Source organism: Coenobita brevimanus, chromosome 83, assembly GCF_032717465.1.
Source record: "Coenobita brevimanus isolate Jiangsu-jjx chromosome 83, ASM3271746v2, whole genome shotgun sequence".
In the NCBI taxonomy this organism is placed as follows: Eukaryota; Metazoa; Arthropoda; class Malacostraca; order Decapoda; family Coenobitidae; genus Coenobita; species Coenobita brevimanus.
Genome location: NC_137036.1, coordinates 15,070,548 through 15,094,206, shown reverse-complemented (window position 1 = coordinate 15,094,206; position 23,659 = coordinate 15,070,548). Strand labels below are relative to the sequence as shown.

The window sequence follows — 23,659 nt, the reverse complement described above, 5'->3', positions numbered from 1 at the left end:
TTGTTTCCCATTAACTTTGTCAGGGTGGCAGAGTACCACGTGGCAGTGAGGGATGTCAGTCTGTTCTCTCTCAACGTGGAGGAACGCCTCAAAAGTAGGGACTCCAGTTTCCAGTGGTTTCAGTAAGTTATTGGCCTTGTATTAACTTAGTATTAGTGTCATGTTGTCTTCCTTCAGTTTTGGTTGAGGGAAAGCTACATGAGAACCTACCATATCTAGATGCAGGTTTAGGTTTGAAGTTACTTATATACTGCAGTTCCTTTTAATACAATTCTTGGATTACTGATAATTTTAGGGATATGCTATTCCTAAAACCTTTTTTATGTGAGCTCATTTGCTCAGTTCACAATATACTCTATAAGCAGTGTAATAGTGACTTTAGTGTTAGTCAGTTTATGTACACACAGTAAAAAACGTATCGTGCAGGAGGGGTATGATGACATCTGAAAGGATCAGTATAGCTTGTGTAGTACTTGGTAAACTAATTGATTTTCATCTGAATATGCCTCCAATAACAATATCAACCATAAATTGTCATATGAAACCTATCTGTGACGTAATTATGTAAGCATGTTTGACAGCAGGGGGGGAAAAAGGGGGGAAAAATCATCAGACATTTCTAGAGTCCATTGTCCATGGCATCAAATTGTTTTGGGCCAAATGTGCACCAATACTCTTTTTATCGTGTGTACATTATCATGCTTCATACCAAAGAAAGTTTCCAGAGTTGTTAAAAGAAAAACTTCTGGCAATTGATAGATAGATAGATTATACCATGTATAGTGTAAAAATATTGCATATCATATGTAATATTAGTTGGCGTAAGAACACCTGGTAGTATCATCTTCATACACTATCATCTATTTTTCTCTTTATAGCGACCAATTCATGATTATAGCGTAAGTAAAATGATACAGTATGTTTTTGTTTACTATGTCTGCTTCACCTTGCCTTGCACCAAGCATTAGCTTTGTCTGTTGTACTGAACAGTACTGTAAAAACTTAAGTTAGATTCAGTAGCTCCAGTTTATAACCTAATACTTTCAATTCATTAATTTTTTTAATTTTTTTTATTAGACAGTAAACTTACTACACCATTAATAATTTTGTTCAACTGAGGAGAAACCATATACAGTGACCCCTTCAGTTACACAGTTAATTTATCATCTACTTTTTCCGTGGAAATGAAATTGTGCAAAGTGTACCATAGAATCCTGTGTTAAAGGGGTAAATTGGTAGGGTGAAATCCAAAAATTTTCTTAGAGTTCCCCTTTGGACCTTCTTGAAAATTTGTTTACCACCCCCGCACCCAGATCTTACTTAATATTACTGTGGAATCTCCTAAATTGTGCCATTATGAGACTGAACACAGGTCACGATTTGAGAATTTTGCGAGTTAGGAATAACTAATCTCATGGAGAATATTACCTGTGTCTTTCGTCTTCAAGAAGTTGCCCCCTTTACCAGACCTACATCAAACTGATCACCAGCAAACATTAACTATCTTGAAAAGAAATTATTAAAGCATATTTAATGGGAATGAACAATATTGTAAGATTCTTATGTGACTCTGACTGACAACATTGCTTGAATGGACGGGGGAGGGGGAAGGGGTTCTGAGGCTTGAGGCAGACTACGGCCTCCCAGCACGTGGTGAGTGTGCTGCTGCCTCATGTTACCACCTCTGTGCTGCGTCCTCATCATCATCCTCCCTCAGGAACCCTTCAAAGTACAGTGTGGAGGCAACAGAAGCGCTGCTGTCGTTGCCTTCAGTTGCCTCCGTGTCATCGTAAGAGTCATCGATTCATTGAGCTTAATTCTTTGCCAAACGAGTGCAGCCTTTCCATATTTTTTATTGAAATTAATCTTTCCCAGGTTAATTACTATTCTAGATTTACCACAGCTACTGAGCATTTTAATAAACTTACCTCTGAAAGCAATATTGTAAATGAGAAATTCGAATGCGTGATACGGTGACACATCCAGTCAGAGCAGTGGTTGGTAAACAACTCAGCCATTTGGAGAGATCATCAGTGAACACTGCCAATGGCATTTTGCCCGCTTCCTTGAATACCCTAAAATACAGGTATATTTTCTTTTTTCCACTCACTTCCTGTAGCCACAAGTCAACAGTTAACTAACTGTGTTGCATGTGTCCTGCAGGGATGGTTGCTTGCCTGTGTATGATGGGTCTTCCCAGCTAGGCAGACTGGAGCTACTGAACAACAGTAAAAACAGCAGAGTATTTAATGTCTTTGACCCACATAGTTGCTCTGGACTTTTTCCAAAAATATGAGACTGTAGCATGAGAAATCTTGATTATATTAGACTTTGCTTTTATATCAGTCATTCTTCCCCAGATTAGTCAGATGAAATGAGGTTATACTTTTAATAATGAACCTTGTTTCCAGTTAGATGACTTTGCATGTTTGTTGTTATCTGTTATCATATCTGCACCAGTTCAAGTTGATTGTGACTCACTGGAACACATCATTGCACTTTTTGATATCATCTGTCTTAAATTCAGTGGAGTGCAGGCTGAAGTTCCCCTTCTCCAACAGTCCACCATCCTCCATCTGGGTGATAGGGAAGCATTTGAAGGATGGTTGTATAAGACAGTTGAGCCGACCGCTCTTATCAGTGCCACCACCTGAAGGCATCCTTTCTAGCACCAGAATACAACCCTATGTTGAACTAATCTTTGTTGTTGTACCATCAGTCCACTGTCTACGATGGTGATGAGTGCTGAGGACCTGTATAGTTGCAAGGACCACGGCTGCCCCATCCTGCACAGCACCACGGTAGAGCTGCGCCTCAAACATGAACAGGCTGCATATCTCCTGGCAGACCATGAGTCTGGACTGTGCTACCTACCCTCAGACTTCTTTGTGGACATTCACCCCACTACCTCCAGGGATTCTGTCCAGGTACATGGAAAGGGGTGGAGTATTATGTGGTAATAACGTTGAGATGGAAGGATGGGATGTAGAGGTGTATGAATGAGAGTGGTTTGAAGTGGAGGGAGAGCAGCCAGATGGTAGAAGGACAAAGCAATAGGAAGGCAGTGTGTTTGTGCCCACTTCCTCAGAGATTGCGGCATCATAATACAAATAAATTAAATAGAATGACAGTTTATGATAAAATATCCTACATTTCCCTCATTGATGTGAAATAGGCCTTGTTGCTGTAGACACTTCCTGGGTTACACAAGCAATGGATTGTGAAAGGTTTTGTTCAAGTGGAAATTTTCATGTCCTATATCCCTGTGGTCACACTCATTGACTTCATCCCAGGTCTGTTGGGGGTTGCAAGAGTCAGACCAAAAAAGATGTGGGATGAGGGATAGGGGACTGAATAGGGAGGTTGCCAGAGATCAAACAGCATGGAGAGCTGCCATTAGGCGACCAGGGCTGATGCATGCAAGCATGCTGGAGCCGTTATAAATGATACAGTTGAATATGTAATCCATCAATATGTATGCCTAAGCAGTGAATTCATACTGTATTTTCTGTCATCTAAATACTGCCAGGGATATAATGTGGTCTCTTATAACTTAACCCATAGACATACCAGTGACGACCTACATCGTTGTGCATTTATCAACCTCTAACGTCAGTATGACGACTTTGCCCATCATCCGATGTAATCTCTAAAGAAATGTTTAGGGAGTCTTCATTCTTATTGGATGACGGGTAAAAGTGGGCGGAGCTAAGCCTGCCACAGCTGGTGCGTTCGTGCTCACTTGGTTTGCTTGGCTCAGTGGGTGTGAGGTTCCTCACAGGTAGGATGTACACCTCTTGACCTCCTGCCAAACACTTATGTTCCTTTTTCTCGCGTATATATGCGGCATTATTATTTAAGAAAATACAACAAATAATGCATTATTGGAAAGGAAATTTATTCTGCTACGTATTGAAGCAAAAAATATTATTACTTCTTGAATTTTTTGCAAATATTTTTTTAAAGGACAGAGTAAAACTTTAGCATGTCAGCTAACTTCTACTCACTTTTTTTGCATTTTATTTTGTATATATTGCCTTTCTGGACAATGTATGACAGAGCAAAAGTCGTCCTCTTCAAAATGAGACCAAAGTGGCCTTTCTTTGATGAATAGTAACTTTCCTACAAGCATTAGAAGTAAAATACCGTATCTCTACGCGACAGTTCTGAAAGCTGTCTAGCAAGAGTTACGTGCACAGCCGGAATTTACTCCTTCCTTGACGTGAAAGGGTTAATTGATCTGGATGATGGTCTTGGGCCCTCAGAGGTCCCCTAGGGAATAAATGATTGACTGTTACCGTTTCTATTATCATCGAAAGAAGTGAAATTATGATGATGATGATGATGTTGGAGATGATGTTGATGATTATCAAGGTGATAATCCTGATGTTGAAGATGATGGTAGAGGTGTTAATGATGATGATGATACTGTTGTTGATGATATAGAAGTACAGTAACAAAACCAATCCATTATTATTGTACTCCATGGAGGGTCTGAGGAAAGACTAATGTAATCCAGAGTGTAAGGTGTAAGTCACCATACTTCCTTGGCAATGTTTAGGTGACTGATTGAGCTCCGGTTACCTCTTGCTTCAAAAAGTGGTAAGTTGGCACATGCTCTTCTCCAACCCCAAACCTCTGTCAGACACACGGTAATCATTAATAAACTGTACACATTGCAGTAATATAATTGAACATACTGAACACACTGCAAGATGTTTTTGTAAAGATTGTGTGAAGTCAAGATTTACATAACGTGGGGAGACTCTGTGTAGTCCAGTACTGTACATACAAAAGCAGATGATGGTTTATTCCCCTTTTGGTAGTGCATTATTTTAGTTTTATGTATCATGTAATGCCATTAGAAGAAGGAGGCTGGTCATATTCACTTAAATATACAGACTTATAGTATCATAGCCTTAAGCCCATGTACCTCAGAGGCTGTTACATTAGATGAAAATAATCTTCCTTCTCATCCTGGAGGTTCACAGTTGTTATATACATGTCTTTTTAGAAATTTGTTGCTTCCATACATTTTCACCTCAGTTTTAGGAGTGTATGTTATGTAGTTGGTTTGTTTTTATCAGACAGAACTTAACTACATGTACAATTTGATTACTGGTAGCTACTGAGTAGTGTTTGCATTATATTTGAGAAGCCCTACTTACAAGGTAGGAATGAGTCATCGTGGTTAGTGGTCAAATGAAAGCTCCAGTCTGACCACACGACCATGAACGGAGTTGAAAGGGATTAAGGATGTTTGTCTGGTGAGATGAGTCAGTCTGTAGTCATTTTTATATTTCAGGTTGAGGGTGGTATGGTGACCCCATTGAAGATCAGTGTGTCAAGGCAGCAGTACCAGCAAGTGACCAAAACATTGTCAAGTCTTTCAGTACCCACCGCTGATATCACCACACACCACCCACCATCACTGGGTTAGTACTGCTTTCTTGTGTATATGTGGATCAGTGGGCCATATTTCAAGCACTTGGAGATTTAATAGCACCTCTTACCCAGGGACGTATTTTGTATATTACTATCTATCTATCTACCTATAGCCCGACCCCCTAATCCCGCAAAGGGTGGCCGCAGACGAAACGCCTCTAAGTCGCTCTGTCACCCACCATTTGACTACCCTCCCCCCGACTCACTCCCCCCTCCCTCGTATAGCTCTCAATTTCATTCCTCCACCTCATCCTCGGTCTTCCCCTCCCTCTCCCTCTCTCCCCCCCTCACGCTCCCTCTGCCTCACTCTGCCTGTGTGCCTCACCCAGTGCTGTACATAGTGAAGGCATTTTGTAAATATTTTCATGTAAGTGTAAGTTGTAAATATTTTCTTGCAAGTGTAAGGACCGTATAGCAAAGTCAAGCTGTAAATACCTTCTTGTAAGTGCCAGGACTTTACGTAATGAAGTCAGGTTGTACCTATCTTCAAGTAAGTGTAAGATAATGCATTCACAGTGAGGAAGACATGCAAATTGTGATAGATGCCGAAGTATTAAGTAATCAGAAAAGTGTACTGAACATTGCTATACCTTCCCAGCATAAATACCTGAGTATACCTTACATAGAAAACGGCTTTCTCTCACGTACGTGGTGAGCGTGAGAGAGCGGCTATACCTGTACACGAGTATGCAGGACTCAATAAAACTCATTTCCGAGCCTCGGTGAGCATTTTAATGGCAAAATTCATTGTTTCCACACGAAAATCTATCATTTTAACCAAAAAAAGTTGAAAAATGGCCGGCACTGGGGTGACCCATAGGGCTAAAAATAGCCGGCACGCAGCAGGTTAACCTACCTCTGTACAAGGTAGGCTGATTTTGAAGCAAATCAAGATCTGGGACGAGTTTCCAGAAGTTGCTAGAACAATTAACACGAGCAGTGTTTACTTATTTTGCCTGCGGTTTTTAAGTTTGATGGAGTTTGGTTGAATTTAAACAATACCACAATTATGGATATCAAGATGAATGATGAAGTGCTTTCCATCAGGATATTATGTAGGCTTACCTCCCAGTGCGGATGTGGGCCAAATACTTTACTGTACATGACACTTGCCTAGCTAAGCCGATGACACTCACTCATAGACCAGCTTGCTCTCTTCACCTTAATATCCTGTAATTTCCTTTTTGGTGGATCACAAGGGAGTCAGGATAGTCACATAGAAGATCCATCAGTGTTACTGCACCCAAATGCGGCACAATCAGATCATTAATAAGGGGAAAAAGCACCAGTAAACTAACACAGCACCTCCCCCATTTTGCAGCTACCAACAGTTTGGTTTGGCAACATTACATTATTCAGCACTTATCTTGGTGTTTACATATGTAGAGATGAGGATTAAAACAGAAATCTTCAGTAGCTCAAATTAACAGACTCTACTACAATTACATACATACATACATCAATTAATCCTGTGTCACCCCATGAGGAGTGTAGGAGCCCGGGGCTAGGCAAGTTGGTCCTGACATTTAAGATGAGAGTGACCAGCCTCACTCATCCCTGAGTGGCATTATGAGTGCAATAAACCCCAACCATCCCTTGGATATGAACCTTCACCGGCTCAACATGTCCCCCAAATAACAAAACTCTTCCACACACTCAAGAGACTCACCAGCAAGATCAATCATTTCATGCCTGACGATGTCCACATGCTCTCCCTGACACACCGCACACGTGAAATCAACATTATCTCGCAGTCTAACTAATACCACTTCATCTCTTATGCACCCACTTATCACTGATGCTGCACAAGATGGAATTACTTCCCATGCCCTTGTGGCAAATCGCACATAGCCACTCTTCTTTGACAGTGCTGCCATCAACCATCACCTTTATTTTATTTGCATTTACTCTTAAGCTCTTATGCTTCATAGCCTTTCTCCACTTCCTAAAGCTTTGCTGAACATATATTTAATTTTTTCATTCCGCTATACAGATCCACTGCCAGAGGAAGGAGGAAGTAATGGAGGGCTGGATGCATCTCAAGGTCGTCGTGATAGTGTGTCAGCAGCATCATACACTGATTCACCCACCATTGCTGTCAAGGGTAAGAGAGGAAGAGCGCTCATCAAAGTTAAGACTGGTTCACACTAGCAGTTTCAAGGCTTGTTGGGAGAAAATACAATACCTTGAATACTTATTGTGTAATTGGCAGATTGAACCACCATCCCTGCTTGAGTGAGAGGATCAGCACACTAACCATTTTGTCATGGCTGCCATCCACACACTGACATGCACACACACTTACTTCATGATTCCACTCAGATTATGCAGTACCAATCTTTAAGTAGACTTATTAACTAAATTCAGCCCTCCAAATTGCATGATCTCTTGCTACCTCTTCATCAGAAGGCTTAATCTAAGATCACCTCTCGGTACTTCATCACATTTTTCGTGGATGGCATAGCGGATGTCATCCAGATTCATGCTCGTATATCTCTCAAACAACAGTTCATCATAGTTCACATGGCTGAACCATCTATTTCTGTCACTATATTAGACCTTGCACATGCTTAACCTACTACCTTTTATCTATGTATTAGGCAACCTGTCCTGCAGTAACAGTACATTTCAGTGTATCTGTTCTTATTTCATTGCATTACTCTTGTTGAGCTGCCATCTTCATTGCCCATTTTTTGCAGTCATACAGCATCGCAGTTGCTCAGGTAATGCAAGTTGTGTCTGTTCAGCTTGCCATTTAAGTACAGGAAGAGCCCTTTAGTTGTCCTAAAGGGCAGTAACTGCCTAAACTTTTTCCAACCACATCTGAGTCCTACTGTGATGAGTTCCAGTGTTTGTACCATTACTAATCGTGTGACTAGGTTTACAAAATTTATCATCAGCTCTAAATATTAGGTCATCATGAAAGAACCATTGTTATTAAAGCCTGTGTCTCTTTACCCCTGGCCAGGTTCCTTCTCTATACCAAGCATGTGCATTGAGCTGCGAGGTGATGTGGGTGAAAGGGATAAGCCTCTTGTTAACCTGCTATTAGAGGACATCAGGGCAGCTTATGAGTCCTCCGAGCCCTTCAAGACTCGTACACAGGTGGGGATACAAGCTGCCATGATCTTAGTTTAAGTTCTCGGTAGATTAGTAGTTGCCAGTACCATATTAAACTTCTTAATTATTTTTATTGTTAAAGTATTATAACTTTTTTAATTGTGTTATCCATCTGTGGACCTATTTTTCTGTAATTGTTTTAGTAATGAAAGGAAAATAGAAAACTTGAAATTTTATCACAAGTTGTTAAGGTGTATTGCTTGTATCTTTGTTTTTCCCTTTTAGGTTTTATAACATTCAGTGCTCTTATGCACATAGATACAACTTTATGTATGTAGATGCAGCTTTATTTATGTAGATGTGACTTTATTTGTGTGCAGGCAGGAGGAGAATAGTCAGAAGTACAGTATATGGAAGATGAGTGTTGTTTGTTTGTTTGTTTTCTGTCTAGGATGGTGAAGAAATGGAAAATCTGTCTATCTATCTATCTATTGCCAGACGCCTCAATCCCGTTTGGGGTGGCCACAAACAAATCGCCTCCAAGTCGCCCTGTCCCCTGCCATTTCACTGCCATGCTCCCAACTCACACCCCCCTCTCTCATATACCTCTCCACCCCATCCCTCCATCTCATCCTCGGCCTCCCCCTCCCTCTTCCCCCCTCCACCTCACTCACATACACTCTCTTCATCAGTCTTTCACCCTCCATGGAAAATGTGAGTGCAATTAGGTATATGGGTACTGTGATGAGTAAGGATGAAAGTTTGGAGGATGAAATGCTTGAAAGGGTACAACAGGGAAGAAAGCTTGTTGGTTCTTTGAAAGCAGTGATAAGAAATAAGGAAGTAAGCTTGGAATTAAAAAAGTCACTGCATGATAATATTGTGATTCCAACTCTCTTGGACCTTGTTGGAAGGACACAAGTCAAGAGAGTGAGTAGTGGAAATGAGTTATTTGAGAGAAGCATGTGGAGTTACATGGAGAGACAGTCTGGCAAATGAAGAAGTCAAGGAACATGTGAATGTGGATGTGATAGAAAGCATTAGGAGAAATACATTGAGATAGTGTGGCATTGTGGAGAGGATGGAGAGTGAGAGACTAATGAGGAGAGTGTGTGTGGGTGAGATGGAGGTGGGAGAGGGAGAGGGAGACTGAGAATGAGATGGAGGGATGGAGTGGAGTGGTATATGAGAGAGGGGATGTGTGAGTTGGGGGGAGGGTATCATGATGGCAGGGGACAGGGCAACATGGAGTTGATTTGTTTATGGCCACCCCCTTCAGGATTAAGGCATCTGTCTGTAGATAGATAGATTGTCTTTTACTTTAGCTGGACCTTGCACTTAACAGATACAGCGTTCTTTGTGGAATGAAATACGGGCAGGAGGAGGAAAATTAAACCGTTTCACTGTAGTATTGTCTTTTGTACTGTGCTTTATTCTCCAGATGGTTTTATTGAGCTCAGGAGATACTGTTAGTATATTAGAGGTTAGCTGTGGCTTTTGTCAATCTTCAAGTATGAGAGGTCTTCATAGGTTGACTAAAATCATCTGGATGTAGCAGCAATAAACCAAAAAAACAAGAGCAGTCCGAGATTGCACACCTCCTCCAAGGAGGAGATGTTATCTTGTAATTTTTGTGCAAGCATTGCAGGTATTATTTATCAAGTTAGAATTTAAATTGTTGAAATTGCCACTATCCCACCATCATAAAGAATCCATTAAGAAGTTCATGGATCCGGATGATGACCTGGATCACCACCAAAATCTAATGGATTTTTCCTTGGGCCATGCCCTACCCTTCCAAAATGAATTCAGCATAATCCATTCATAACTTGTTGAGTAATCTTGCTAACAGACAAACAAAACAACATTGGCAAAAACATAACCTCCATGATGGAGGTAAAAAAAAAAAATCACAAGAATGAAGGGGTTAAAAGTATGCACTGTTCCCCCAAACAGGTGACATTACGATCATTGATTATGGAGGACAAGCAGCAGTCTGACCCCCAACACAGGTACCTGATGAAGTCAGAGTCATTTGTACCTGAGACAGCATCATCAGGTCAGCATCATCCCCATAAGGATTGGCTCCATCCATCAACAGCAGAGCATCATCCATCATCAACTTATTTCCTCTCAGATGGGCATCAGATGCCACAATTTATCTCATCATCCTGCCCTGAGCTCAACCAGGCACCCCCCACACGATTCATCTCCTCCTCCCTCCCCAGTCAGCTCAAACTGGAAAAACCTTTCTTCAGGGCACAGCAGAAGCCATCAGCACCTCTTTGTGGCTTTATTAGAGGTAAGTTTGTGGGCTCCTGGGCTTTGGTTCCTTCTTCCTTGCATTAAAAACAAAAAAAAAAAGTTAACATGTTGGTTGTTATATCATGTAGCTGCCTTGGTTTGCAGTCTACTTTTTAGAGAGAGTTAAGTCCCACACACATATACATAATTATTAATCAGTCATAGGGCTTGTCAACATCAGCAGAGTTCTTAGGTTAGTGCTGATAAACTTTGTCTGAATACCATTATTGTTTATCACTCTTGTAATATATAAACGAAGAAAAGGATCATTGATGCTCGTTCAGAGTTGGAGTGAAAATTATTACGCACTTGATTATCGTATAGGCCTTGTCACTTTCCTGCTGCTTGAGATGATAATGAAACAGATTAGTAAGAAACTTGCAGCTGTTCTGGCTCTAGGCTTATCTAAATGTGAAGCTGGTGGGCTTCAGATTGAAGTTGCCTTTCTCCTGTAGTGCACCATCCATCTTTTGAGGGGATGGGGGGGGAATTAAGGGACATTTGTATAACTAGGCTGCAGACCCACCTGGTTATTTCAGTCCCACCACATGAAGGAATCCCTCTCCAGCTCCAAGTTATATTGTTCCTGTAACATACGTATATGCAACACGATTGGCTTACAGTATCATTATTTTCTATCTCCTTGTCATCAAGAGTCATTGGTTTCTGCATGAAAAGCATTAGGGCCTTGGACTATGCTACTTAGTCCCAACATTTAAAGCCAGAGTTACCAGTCAGGTTTCCCTGAGTGGTATTACTTGAGCAATAAACCCCAATCACTCGTTGAAATCAAACCTCCTGGGCCAATCTGGTTGGAGTTCCTTAACTCACTAGACCACCAGGCATCTACTTGGTTATATGGTTACCACCTCATGTAGGAGACAGTTTCATAGGCTGCAAGAAGACATTTGGCTCTCCCTTAGTGCAGAACTATCTGAAGGTAGCATTGCATCAAGTGAATGGATGGTGGACATCACCACCTAACACCTGCTGTATTATATATGCAGATATGTATATGTGAAATCTTTCCTCAGTATTTCAGGTGGAGGTAGCAGACATGCAACAAGGTCTGTGGGATAATATGCAACAATCAGCACACACTTCCAATCATATTTTGGCCTGTATGTTATTACAATAGAATGTGTGCTTCTTTTTTTTCTCATACAGTCAGTCCTTAAGCCTAGGTTATGTACTGATGTAATTGTATCTTAAGTGGTGCAGTGTTAAGCAAGACATGCTTTTGATTCATGATGGAGGGGTTAATATCACAAAGAAACATTCATTTCTGACCTTAAAGCAACATAAGAACAAGAGCAGCTTGAAATGACGAACAGATATTACCATAATTCATTAGGAGCCTATTAATGAAACAGTTTGTTGTGAAGCAGCTTTAGAATCACAAGCAAATTTAAATAAAGAATAAATGTTAATTCATCGACGTCTTCATAATGAATCAATATTAAGGGGAAACAGCTTTAAATGAGGAGTAACTATATGGCAGTTCTTTTTATCCATTGTGCAGGACTGCCGAACCAGGGTGTACACCAGAGTCACAGCAAAACTGGAGGGAGTACAAAGAGTCCTGCCACACCCCCTCCCTCCCCTACTCCCCAGGACGACCCTCACCACCACTCCAACACTCTCGTCACCATCACCATCTCAAACATTGACAGGCACTGCCCAGAGTTCTACAGTAAATATGATGGGGTGAGGCTTAAATACACCTCTTGTTTTGTTGCCTTAGACACGTTTTCAATGGTATAAGTTTGATGTTACTACGTAGAATCATCTTAAGGTATGCTTTAACAAGTAACAATAAAAACAGAACATGATTAAGCCATTGTTTAACTTATGGTGGTGTAAATAGGAAGATCTTGCTGTAACCCATTGTTCATCTAGGGTCCCTTCATCTGAATAACTCAGACTAGCAGCGGTGAGAATGAACATGCCTAAGTAACAGGGGATAAATACAAAGTGGTAACATTATGTCACATAGTACTCCCTTCAAGATATAGGAGCCCAAGACTAGGCCACCGTAGTTGAGTATATATAAAGGTAGATGACCAGACTATTTCTGCTGCTGACATTTCCAGTCCCACTGCTGGTACTTCTACTCCTGCTGCTGATATTTCTACTCCCACTGCTAATATTTCCACTCCTACTCCTGGTATTTCTACTCGTACTGTTGGTATTTCTGCTCCCACTGCTGGTATTTCTACTCCAACTGCATTCATTTCTACTCCCACTGCTGTATTTCTACTCCTGCTGTTGGTATTTTTGCTCCCAGTGCTGGTATTTCTACTCCCACTGCTGGCATTTCATAATCGAGCAACCTTTAGTTGAACTTGTGCAAGGCTGTCACTGATTATTAGAAAAAAGAAAAAAACAAGATGGACCCTTTTCAGCTTGGCAGTTGACAGAATGACTATATTCCACTGGTACTTTTCAAGCGTATTCAAAAAGAAAAATAATTAAATGTGGATGCAGTATTTTGCCGATGAGGTGAAGCTGAGAAATTTGAAAATCTTACAAAACATCAACTGTACCATAGCCAACACAAGTACAGGGATTGTGGGAGAGGGAACAGCATCATTTTTATATATGTTTAAGTGATGGGTCAACAAGGCTGACACATTCAGAATATGAAACAGTGCCTTTCAGCAAACACCTCATTGCTTCCTTTGTGATGAATACATTAATGGATGAAAAATTTAGCTTTGATTTTTTTTTATTTTTTTTTTAATATATCTTTGAAGGCTGCTGAAATTAATGGGTAATTAAATTGAGCTCCAGTATGTTGTTTTGGCTGAGAGAGAGAGAGAGAGTAATCAGACTGAGGTTTATAATGCTTTTGGTTGAGGTAGAGAAGGAGAGAGAGAGGGAGAGAGTAATCAGATTGAGCTTTATAGCATTGTTTTGGATGAGAGAGAGAAAGAGAGAGAGAGAGACTGCAATGATTTATAATAATGATAAAATGTAGTGACAATCAGAGTGATCATTGCTTACTCAGTGCTTTGCTTTTGTGTTCAGACCCACCGCTTCATTGACGTGGACTTCAACAGCCTGAATACTGTTGTTAACGTTCCTTCGTGGGTGATGGTGTTGGATTTCTTTAGCACTGAAGACCATGATGACCTCGACACCTCACCATCACCACAACACTCAGCCAGCACCACACTCAGCCCTCCCAGTCACTCTAGTAAAGGTTTGTGTCTGCTCTTATACATATTTCACATTAACTTGGTATAAAATTGCCATCTTCCAGTCTCTCTTGTAAAGGTCTGTGTCTGCTTTCATACTTTCTTCATATTAACTTGCCATCTCCCAGTCTGTCATAAATTGCCATCTCCCAGTGTCCTTAGTATAGGAGGTTTGTGTCGGCTCTTATACTTTTTTCACATTAACTTGGCCTAACATTGCCATCTCCCCATCTTGAATGTAGATTTGTAGCAATAGATTAATACTAGTATATGTTGCTAAACCCTTTGTACTCTAACTTGCCCTAAATTTGCCATTTCTCCTTTGTGAGTTCTGAGCTTTAGTAATAGAAAAACACTAGAATATGATGCTTGTCACAAAGCAGTGCTATGAAAGGATATGGAGTTGGAGTTGTGGTATTATCATTTTCTGACCCTGAGCTATGTGAAATAAGCTGTAAATAGACAAATATCTGGGCCAGGTTAAGGTAAAAAGAGTATAGTCACAAAGAGGTGCTGTTGAAAGGATATAGTCATAGTACTGTAATCCCTCGATTATCTGACGTAGTAGAGCCAAAGGCATGTCCGGATTTGGACGAAATCTGGATTCATTCATCATCTAATCCAGTGTTGCCCGAGGAGGAGCATAGGATCCTGGGGCTAGGCAATTCGGTCCTGACATTTGAGATGAAAGTGACCAGCCTCACTAATCCCTAAGTTGTATTACGTGAGCAATAACTCCCATTGACCCCTTGGATGATCAGGGACTTGATTGGTGAGTGAGTGAGTGTATGACTCATTTCACTGTGCACACTGTTGACTTGTTCTTCTGTCATGTTTTTTCTTGCTCTGGGGATGATGATGATGATTGTTATGATTATTATACTGGGGTTAAAGTTTATTGTTGTTGTTTATTGTTACTGTTGTTGTCGTCATCATCCCAGGCTCACCTGGATGCGAACCTGGTGAGCTGTGGTCCACCATTCTCAGGTCTTCAGAGGATAGCAAAGATATTGAATAATGTTTGTATAATTAAACAATAAGGCTGCCTAGTTAAATCATTGTCACCTTAGTAAGGTGTCCTTTCCAACACAGGTGTCAAAGGATTAGTAATATAGTAATCGTCTCTTGTGAAGTTAGAGTCAGGATTCCATGGGTTTGAATGGTGAGTGAAAAAGTGATTGACCGATTTAACTGGACTTCATGTTGATCAGTTCTCCTGCTATCATATTTAATCTTTCCATAATTTTTGGACATCGAGGGTAGGGTTGTGAGAGTCAGACTAAAGAAGATCTGGGATGAAGTCATAGAGTGTGGCTTCAGGGATAAGGAACTGAGTAGGGAGGCTGTCAAAGATTGAGCATCATGGAAAACTACCGTCAGGTGACCAAGGTCATCGCATGCAAGAAGGTTCGAGTCTTTATAAACGATATGAGCCACACATTACAAACCCCTCCCTATCCTTAGATGTGAAAAGGCCAAGGCAATGCTGATACTGAATCTTTTATTACAGGTGTAGAAGAAGTAAACACAATAGTGGAGGTGCAGGTGCGATCACTGAGCCTGACTCTGAATCACACGTGGCAGGAGTTGGCATGTGCAAGGGTGTCCCAGGTGTTGGTACGCTCAGTGGGGTCGGGGGGCAACCTGACCCTCACTGGACGCCTGGGATCACTGACGCTCACCGACACCACGCCACACGGCCACCTCTACTCAGAGAAGTTTTTGACGGCTGGATCAGAGGCTATGACATTCCAAGTTTTCAAGTGAGTAGTGGACTGTTAAGATATATGATTTGCATTGTTTTCATTTTGAAGTTTCTGATCTGTTAACATCTGTTTTACACTTAAGGTTGTTCCTAATTCACAGCACAGTAGACCCTGGCTATAATGGACCTTGGTGTAGAGGATATCAGATTTAACGGACACTACGAAGATTGCCAAACTTCCATCAGCCATAATGAACTCTGCCCACTAACCCACGGATTGCGCAGTTACCTTTTTTTATCCCACCTCATGGTGCGCAAAAAATTAAGGATTTTTTTTTCTTCTTCTTCTTTTTCTTTTTTTTAATTGAATATAAATATCCAGGGCATCATCTGGTGTAAAAAAAAAAACATTATCTTTCTCTCTTCATTTTTGCGTAGAGCCATGCTTAAGTTTACGTATGGGAGTAGTGAAAAAATGAAAAAAAAAAAAAAAAAAAATGTTTTTGTTTATTATAAACTTGAAGATAAACATCCAGGGCATCATCTGGCGTAAAGAAAAAAATTTTCTCTCTCCGTCTTTGCGTAGCACCGTGCATAAGTTTGCGTGGGGGTCGAGTTGTTTACAGTGATGCATGGCCAGCACAGCCTGAGCTGTGGCTCGCAACGCAGTACTACCCAGCCCGAGCTGTGGCTCGCAATCCACGGGTTGAATATAATGCAGTGGGTCACTATACATATGTTTCCAACCCTTTGTACTCAAACCTGACCTGAAATTGCCCTCTCCCCATCATTTTTACAGAGTTCTAATAACAAGCTACATATAATAATATTGTCTATCTATCTATCTATTGCCAGACGCCTCAATCCCGTTTGGGGTGGCCACGAACAAATCACCTCCAAGTCGCCCTGTCCCCCGCCATTTCACTGCCCTGCTCCCAACTCACACCCCCCTCTCTCATATACCTCTCCACCCCATCCCTCCATCTCATCCTCGGCCTCCCCCTCCCTCTTCCCCCCTCCACCTCACTCACATACACTCTCTTCGTCAGTCTTTCACCCTCCATCCTCTCCACATTGTACTAGTTATAAAGAAGTGCTGACAGAGATGTGAAATAAGCTGCAAAAGGACAAAATTATGGACCAAGTTAGTGTAAAGTGAGTATAGTTTTCATTTTTAGTACTGTAGCTACTAGAATATGCTCTTGTGCTCATTTATTTTCAAACATGTGCTTGAAATCCCACCTCAGGGGGGCGGGGACTCAGATATAATGAGCTATCAGCTTTATTGGATCAGGCTTCCCCCCAGTTAGCCCCGTTATAGTGAGAGTCTATGGTACAATATAATTTTGAAACTAAGATTTTGCTTTTGCCCTTTTTGGGGCATTGCCCCATCAAGAGCATTAGGACCTGGTGCTAGGCAGTGTAGTCTAGACATTTAAGATGACAGGGATCAGTTGCTTGTTCCTTAGCATCATTGCATGAGCCACAAACCCCAACCACCCCTCAGAAATACTCTTTTGGACCACATGTGGTTGGTGCATCATAACTTGCTACACCACCTGTGATGTAAAAATTATATGTGGCCACCGGTACCAGTATATTATACCAGTACACATCTCCAAGGCTTACCCTTAATATCCCTGTGTCCATAAGAGAACTAGTCCATAAAGGAGTTCTGTGGCATGTCAGTTGACGGACATCGTTTGCACTTTGGTTAATTCCATTATAGGGGTTGCATAATAGCACTAATGGTTTGAGGCATTAAAAGAAGGAACTTAAGTCTGTGGTAGACAGTTGAAGCCATGAGCTGCGTTGTAAACCCACCATCAAGAGAGGTCTTCATAAATTCCATAAATCTGATGACATATTATTTAATTTATTCATGCTGTCTTTAGATGATTTATTCAGCTTAGAAGAGCACTCTTGTATTGAAAGGGATTACTAATGCCATTGGGTGACCAAGGCCAATGCATGCAAGCATGTTGGAGCCTTTAAAAACAAAAGGAATAGCTAACCTCTGAAATGTGAAAAGTCGCCCAAAAAATGAATACAGTTGTCTGACAGAAGCAAGGAAAAAAAGACAAAATCATCATGATATTAAAGGGGTTAAGCTGAGTAAATGTTAAGAAATGTTACCCAACAAAAGATAATGATTTTGTCTGTACTGTTGTGTACTAATGTGAGGTGGTTTTGTCAGGTATGGGCACGATGACCCTGGAATGCTGCGAGAGTGTGACATGCGTGTGAAGCTGAAGATGTCGTCAGTGATGTACGTCCACACCCAGCGCTTCTCCTTGGCTCTGACACAGCTGGTGCAACAGTTCACGCAGCTCAGAGACATTGTGTCACGCTGGAGGGCAACAACGGCTGGAATTAAGGTCAGTTGTGATATGCAGACAAAGTTGTTTTTATTGTATACTGTTGTTCAGTAATATAGCCCATGAATCTGTATAATAGTTATGCTGTACTTTTTTAGGTATTTTAGGTATTTGCTGTATTGAGACGGTGAGTGTGGCAGTGATTGTAGCATATGCACTGTGTGAGGACAGGAGTGAGAGAGAGAAAGACAGGTTTTGGGATGAGCTGGATGAAGTAGTGGGAGAAATGCCCAGGAACTATAAAATGATCTTAATGGGGGATATGAATGGAAGAGTAGACGCTGGTCTTGAGGATGACATAATGGGTTATTATGGAGTACCAGAAAATAATAATAGGAAGCAACTAAAGGATATGTGTCAGGAGAGGAGGTTGTGCACTTGTAACTCGTACTTAAAACACCAAGATGCACATAAATATACATGGTATAGGGGGAACGGGGATCGTGTTGAAAGAAGCCTGATTGATTACGTGCTCGTAGAGAGGTCAGTGATGGGAATGGTTGCTAATACAAGGGCCATGAGAGGACAATGTGGAGGTCTGTCAGATGATGTGATTGCGGTATGCAAGATCAAGCTGAGAGGAGTGAGGTGGATCGGGAGAGAGAGGAGCAGTCAGGGAGAAAGACTGAAAATTGAGAAGCTGAGGATCAAAGAAATGGCAGATGATTACAGGACCAAAGTAGAGGAGGAGTTAGAATCAGTGAATTGGAATGAATGGATTTGGACAGCCTGCTGGGTTTAAGCAGGATGTTGATAGTATCGACTCTAAGCCAACAGAATTTTGGAGTTTGGACTGTGGAGGGATCATACTCATAGATTCAGTTTCATAGTGGTGGCGTCTCAGTCCAGTACATCTCAGTAGTCTGTAGTCGGCCAGGACAGAATGGATAGGCAGGAAAGTGAGGAAACTATTGTGGCTGGTGATGGTTTCATATGTAAAACTAGCGGATTAACAGATTAACAGTTAACTTCCATTAATTTTTGGCAGAATTAATCCAAATTAACTGATTAACTGTAACGAAGCTAATTATCTGATACACGGATTAACGGTTAACGAAGCTAACGTTTTTCATTAACTTGCCCACCACTGCTTGAATCTGTATAGTAGTTATGCTGTACTTTTATAGGTATTTCCTGTATTATAGAGTAGCAATGCCTGACACTGAAGTCTGAAAGCAACATTACCATCCCAACCAGTCTTCCTGCTTAAAGGACAGAATCAGGTAAAGAACCATAAACAAAGTGCACTTAATTAAAGCTGTTATACAGATTGTCAAGTGAGACTGGCTACACATGCATACACAAATATGTGGTGGAGCTGAAAATTGTCACTACCTGACTGATGGGTACATTGTTGTGTGACCCATTGCATTGAGCAGTGTGTTGTCATCTTTCTGTGCTTTCCCACTGCTATTTCTAGATCCTGAACACTGCATATGTACCTAGGAAGTAGGAATTGGATGAAGGTGATGATTATGAGACTTTGATCCTCTGTCACTGTTATTTACCATTAGAAAATTCTCAAAAGAAAGCACAGCATTGATGATAGCGATGAGTAAATTGCAGTCATACTGATCCTGATTTGTAGTACTGTATATATATAAAACAATATGTATGGTAACAGAGCCAGTCCTTATTATATACCTGCTTTGGGTCATCATGCAGCTTTAGACTTGGCTAATGTAATCAAAAACCATTATGGGCAGAAAGCTAGCATACATCCTGGTAGTAGTTTATATGATACAGAAAATGTTTAGTTCACAGGTAATTCTCCTTACATGTACTGTAGTGCTATTGAACTGGCAGTATTTCATTGGTAAGTTGGTGATGGTGATGGGTATGCTGATGCAGTTTATTTACATTTTGTGTGTGTATTTTTTAGGTGTCAGACTTCAGCCGTGGATTACGTGTATCGTTGGACATAAGTGCTGGATCTCCAGTCATTTTCCTTCCCATGTCCTCCTGCTCACGCGACCTGCTGGTGGCTGAGCTGGGCAGCCTCACAATCACAAACAAATTCCTCTTGGCTGGTTCACAGGGTACCATTAGCCAGGTGAGTTGCTGCTTCACGGTTGATGATGAGAATGAGTAAAAAAGGACCTTATTGAATCATATAATCTTTACCTTAACCACGAACAGAAAAGTCATGTTCATTTTTTAAAATTGTTATTCAAAAGCAACTTCCTGACACAGAAAACACCTTGCCTGGCCAAGCAGATGGCAAGTTATCACTCATGTTTTTTTTTTTTTTTTAAGCCACAGCTGATGCCACTTGAGAGTTTAAAAAGTTGTGTGAAGTCATCCCAGTTGATGTAGAATGCAGTCAGCTGAAGTCTGTAACCCATTGACAGTATGAAGCATAATATTGGATCATTTGGTTTGATAAGTGGAGCCAAGAGCAAGAGATTTTGTTGTTGAATGAATGGATGTGTGGCTTGTTTCAGTTTGCAGTCTCTTTACCATATAGTGTTCTACTTCTGTGCTGTTATTTTCCTATCCATTTATCCAACCAGTTTTGTAAGTGGGAAGTATGGTTAAGATGATGATGATAAATATTGCAGACTGGTTTTGAAAGATGATGATGATGATGATAATGAGTGTTTTCTCTTTGTTGTTGTTGTCAGGTTCAGGGACAAAACACGGAGGATAGGCTGATGCTGCCTCGATCACATCCCAGGTAATGTCTGCCTTAATTTAGTCCTTTAGGCAGAAAAAAATAAAGTATTTTAGGTTGGACTGTAACAGTAAATGAGTAAAGAGCATGCTGTCCTCAACCTCATTATAACTCAAGTTTTTTTTCTGTATCTCGTGTGTTTACAAGCTGAAGTGTACAGAGATGACAGTGATTAGATGGACGTGTAGTGAGTTGAAAGCGAGGCATGGGAAGAGGCTAGGTTTACGATTGAAGAATTGAGAGGAAGTTTGGGACTGGAGTGTATTGATGCTGTGATGAGGAGGGGTAGATTGAGATGGTTTGGGCATGTTGAGAGGCTGGAGGATGACAGTTGGGTGCGAAAGGCGAGAAGTGTGAATGTCGTTGGAAGGGTTGCGAGAGGCAAACTGAAAATGACCTGGGACGAGGTCACAGAGGGTAACCTCAGGGATAAGGGACTGAACAGGGAAGCTGCCATAGATTGAGCAGCGTGGAGAGCCACCACAAGTTTAACAACCATGCAGCATGTTGTAGCCTTTATAAACAATACGACATAACAGTATGATCAGCTGTGTTGGTACACATAAAACACACTTGAAATCTGCCATTTTATGATGGAGGGGAGCAGGGTGATATGGAGGCAGTTTGTTTGTAGCCACGCTCTCCTTGATTAATACATCCTGTTATAAATAGATGAGATGGTTCTTGCTCATTGTGTGCATTAACACCCGATAATGCAGTACACTAACAGTTGTGGAGGGTTGATGGGTTGGAGCATGGAAAGAGGATGCAGGGATGTGGGAGGGAACCAAGTGTATTCTGGGGGAAGCAAACAAAACCAAAGTGCCTTGAGCTTTGTCCAGTCCCTTCCTTGACAGGTTTATATAATTAGTCTCAAATTCCATGACATCTTTAAATTTTATTCCTACTCTCCCCAGATCAATTCATTGAGCTTTGGAAAGACTTTTCTAACTAGATGGTTTAGTGGGTGATGTGATGTCTGCCCAGGTTTAAGTAAAAAACACTCTGGTTAAAATGATGTCGTGATGTCATCATATTGAAGGATTAAGGGCATTCTTTGCTGTTGTTTTTTAGTGTTTTCTTGTTTGTAATAAAAAATTATGATAATACAGATCTTGAATTTGGCTCTCTTTTATCTTTTGTTTTTTTTGTTGCATTTTTTTCTTTTCCCAGTCTGTGCAATGTCTATCCCACAGGCATTTTTGAAATGCATCTAAAAAAGAGACTACAGTATATATGTGCCTGGATGGTTTGCCTGTGAGATGGAGTTGAGAACTTTGAAGGCTTGAATGATAATCAAAGTGGTTGTATGGAGGGGCATATGGTAAAGCTTTGACACTCCCTTTTAAAACTGATAACTGACTGATAGACTCTATCTGAAGAGTGTATGTGAAGCACATCTGGTAAGAAAAAAAAAAAACTTTCCCCAGTAGCTCAATGCAGATGGTAAGACATGTGAAGCAGAGACATGATCCTGGGATTTGTATGGTATTTCTGGCTTATTTCACGAGGCATGTAGTTGATACATCTCCCTCTTATGTGCTTTCTTTTGTCTTGTTTTCTGGACCCTTCTTCACTCCATCTTTTGGTGGGAGAAGGTCAGGATAATGACAGTGATGATGATGACTGTTGAATGAATGAATGTGTAGTCTGTTTCATTGGTTGGTAACTCTCCAATTGCTATTTCCAATTCCTTGCCACTCGATTTATACTTAAGTTGGGAGGTAAAGTTTAGACAGTGATGCTGATATCTTTTTCCAGAACTTAAAATAACAAAACAGGACAACTCTAGTTAAATTACATGAAACAAGCACATGCTAAATACCAGGTGGTGTACAGGTGTCCAACACCAGTCAAGGTGCAGATTTTTTAATTTAAACCTCCAACAGGTGCCAGGAGGCCTTTTTTTTTTCTTCTTCTTCTTTTTTTTTTTCTTTTTTTATATACAGTAATACAGTTCCACCAGAAGTTGAGGGTGTTTGCCTTGGCTTATGTTACACTATATTTTGAGAACTATGGTGTCTAACATCAAGCTTCTACATCTCACGGATGTTAGTGTGAGACAGGATTATTTCCTTTCTCTGTAACTTTAATATCAGTAACAGTATAGATAATTCCCTGCAATACTGCATTGTAATATTTTGTACCTTCATAGGTCTCAGGATGCCAGGTCACGATCACACAGCCAAAACCGTGATGTTGGATCCAGTCCATACCTGAGTGACTCTGATGCTGAATCTGACCCAAGGAAAGTGTCAGATGAAGCTAAACCTCACAAGTGTTTGTTGGATGTGATGAATATAAACTTAGTCAATATGGATATTTACACAAGTGCCAGAGAAACACAGGATAAGGTAGACTGGAGAGAGAAAGGACACAGGGGAGGAAGAGGGAGAGAAGGAAAGAGTGATGTTGAAAGGAAAAGCCAGAAGGACTCAGCAAGTGTGGGAAAGAAATACGATGAAAGAAGTAAAAGAAAACAGAGTTGGATGAGCGCAGAAGGTGAGAAGAATGGTGGTGTGGAGTGGCTGTTTGGCGCATTCCGGGTGGTGCGACAAGGCCCATCGCTCCTGCAGGATAAGTGTGCTCTCAGGCTGCAGGTGGAGAGGAACCTTGACGTAGCAATGAGTCATGCAGGTCAGTTTACCTTCTGTATTGGGTTTCAGTGGAGAGCATTTATACCCCTTTTACTTTGACTTGGCCTAAAATTTCCATCCCCATCTTGAATGCTGAATTGTAGGAATAGATTAACACAAAAATATTATTCCAGTCACAAAGAACTGCTGTGGAAAGAATGCAGAGCTGTAGCTTTATCTTTCTATCATTCAGCTAAATGAAATAGGCTAGACAAGGACAAAAATTTGGGCCAAGTTTGGGTGAAAAGGGCATAATC

At 40.9% G+C, this 23,659-nt stretch overlaps 1 protein-coding gene across 1 annotated transcript in view; it reads left to right on the top strand.

Annotated features, from left to right (window-relative positions):
* Nucleotides 1-23,659, top strand: part of Vps13D (vacuolar protein sorting 13D) — a 187,957-nt gene that overhangs the window by 56,868 nt on the left and 107,430 nt on the right. The window contains exons 27-41 of the mRNA XM_080280204.1: nucleotides 24-122; nucleotides 879-899; nucleotides 2,720-2,927; nucleotides 5,306-5,435; nucleotides 7,439-7,549; nucleotides 8,414-8,550; nucleotides 10,462-10,807; nucleotides 12,332-12,516; nucleotides 13,840-13,999; nucleotides 15,520-15,772; nucleotides 17,912-18,092; nucleotides 19,975-20,145; nucleotides 20,717-20,769; nucleotides 22,922-23,204; nucleotides 23,277-23,403. Coding sequence (XP_080136330.1) covers nucleotides 24-122; nucleotides 879-899; nucleotides 2,720-2,927; nucleotides 5,306-5,435; nucleotides 7,439-7,549; nucleotides 8,414-8,550; nucleotides 10,462-10,807; nucleotides 12,332-12,516; nucleotides 13,840-13,999; nucleotides 15,520-15,772; nucleotides 17,912-18,092; nucleotides 19,975-20,145; nucleotides 20,717-20,769; nucleotides 22,922-23,204; nucleotides 23,277-23,403 — 2,465 coding nt within the window. The remainder of the gene's footprint in view (nucleotides 1-23; nucleotides 123-878; nucleotides 900-2,719; nucleotides 2,928-5,305; nucleotides 5,436-7,438; nucleotides 7,550-8,413; nucleotides 8,551-10,461; nucleotides 10,808-12,331; nucleotides 12,517-13,839; nucleotides 14,000-15,519; nucleotides 15,773-17,911; nucleotides 18,093-19,974; nucleotides 20,146-20,716; nucleotides 20,770-22,921; nucleotides 23,205-23,276; nucleotides 23,404-23,659) is intronic.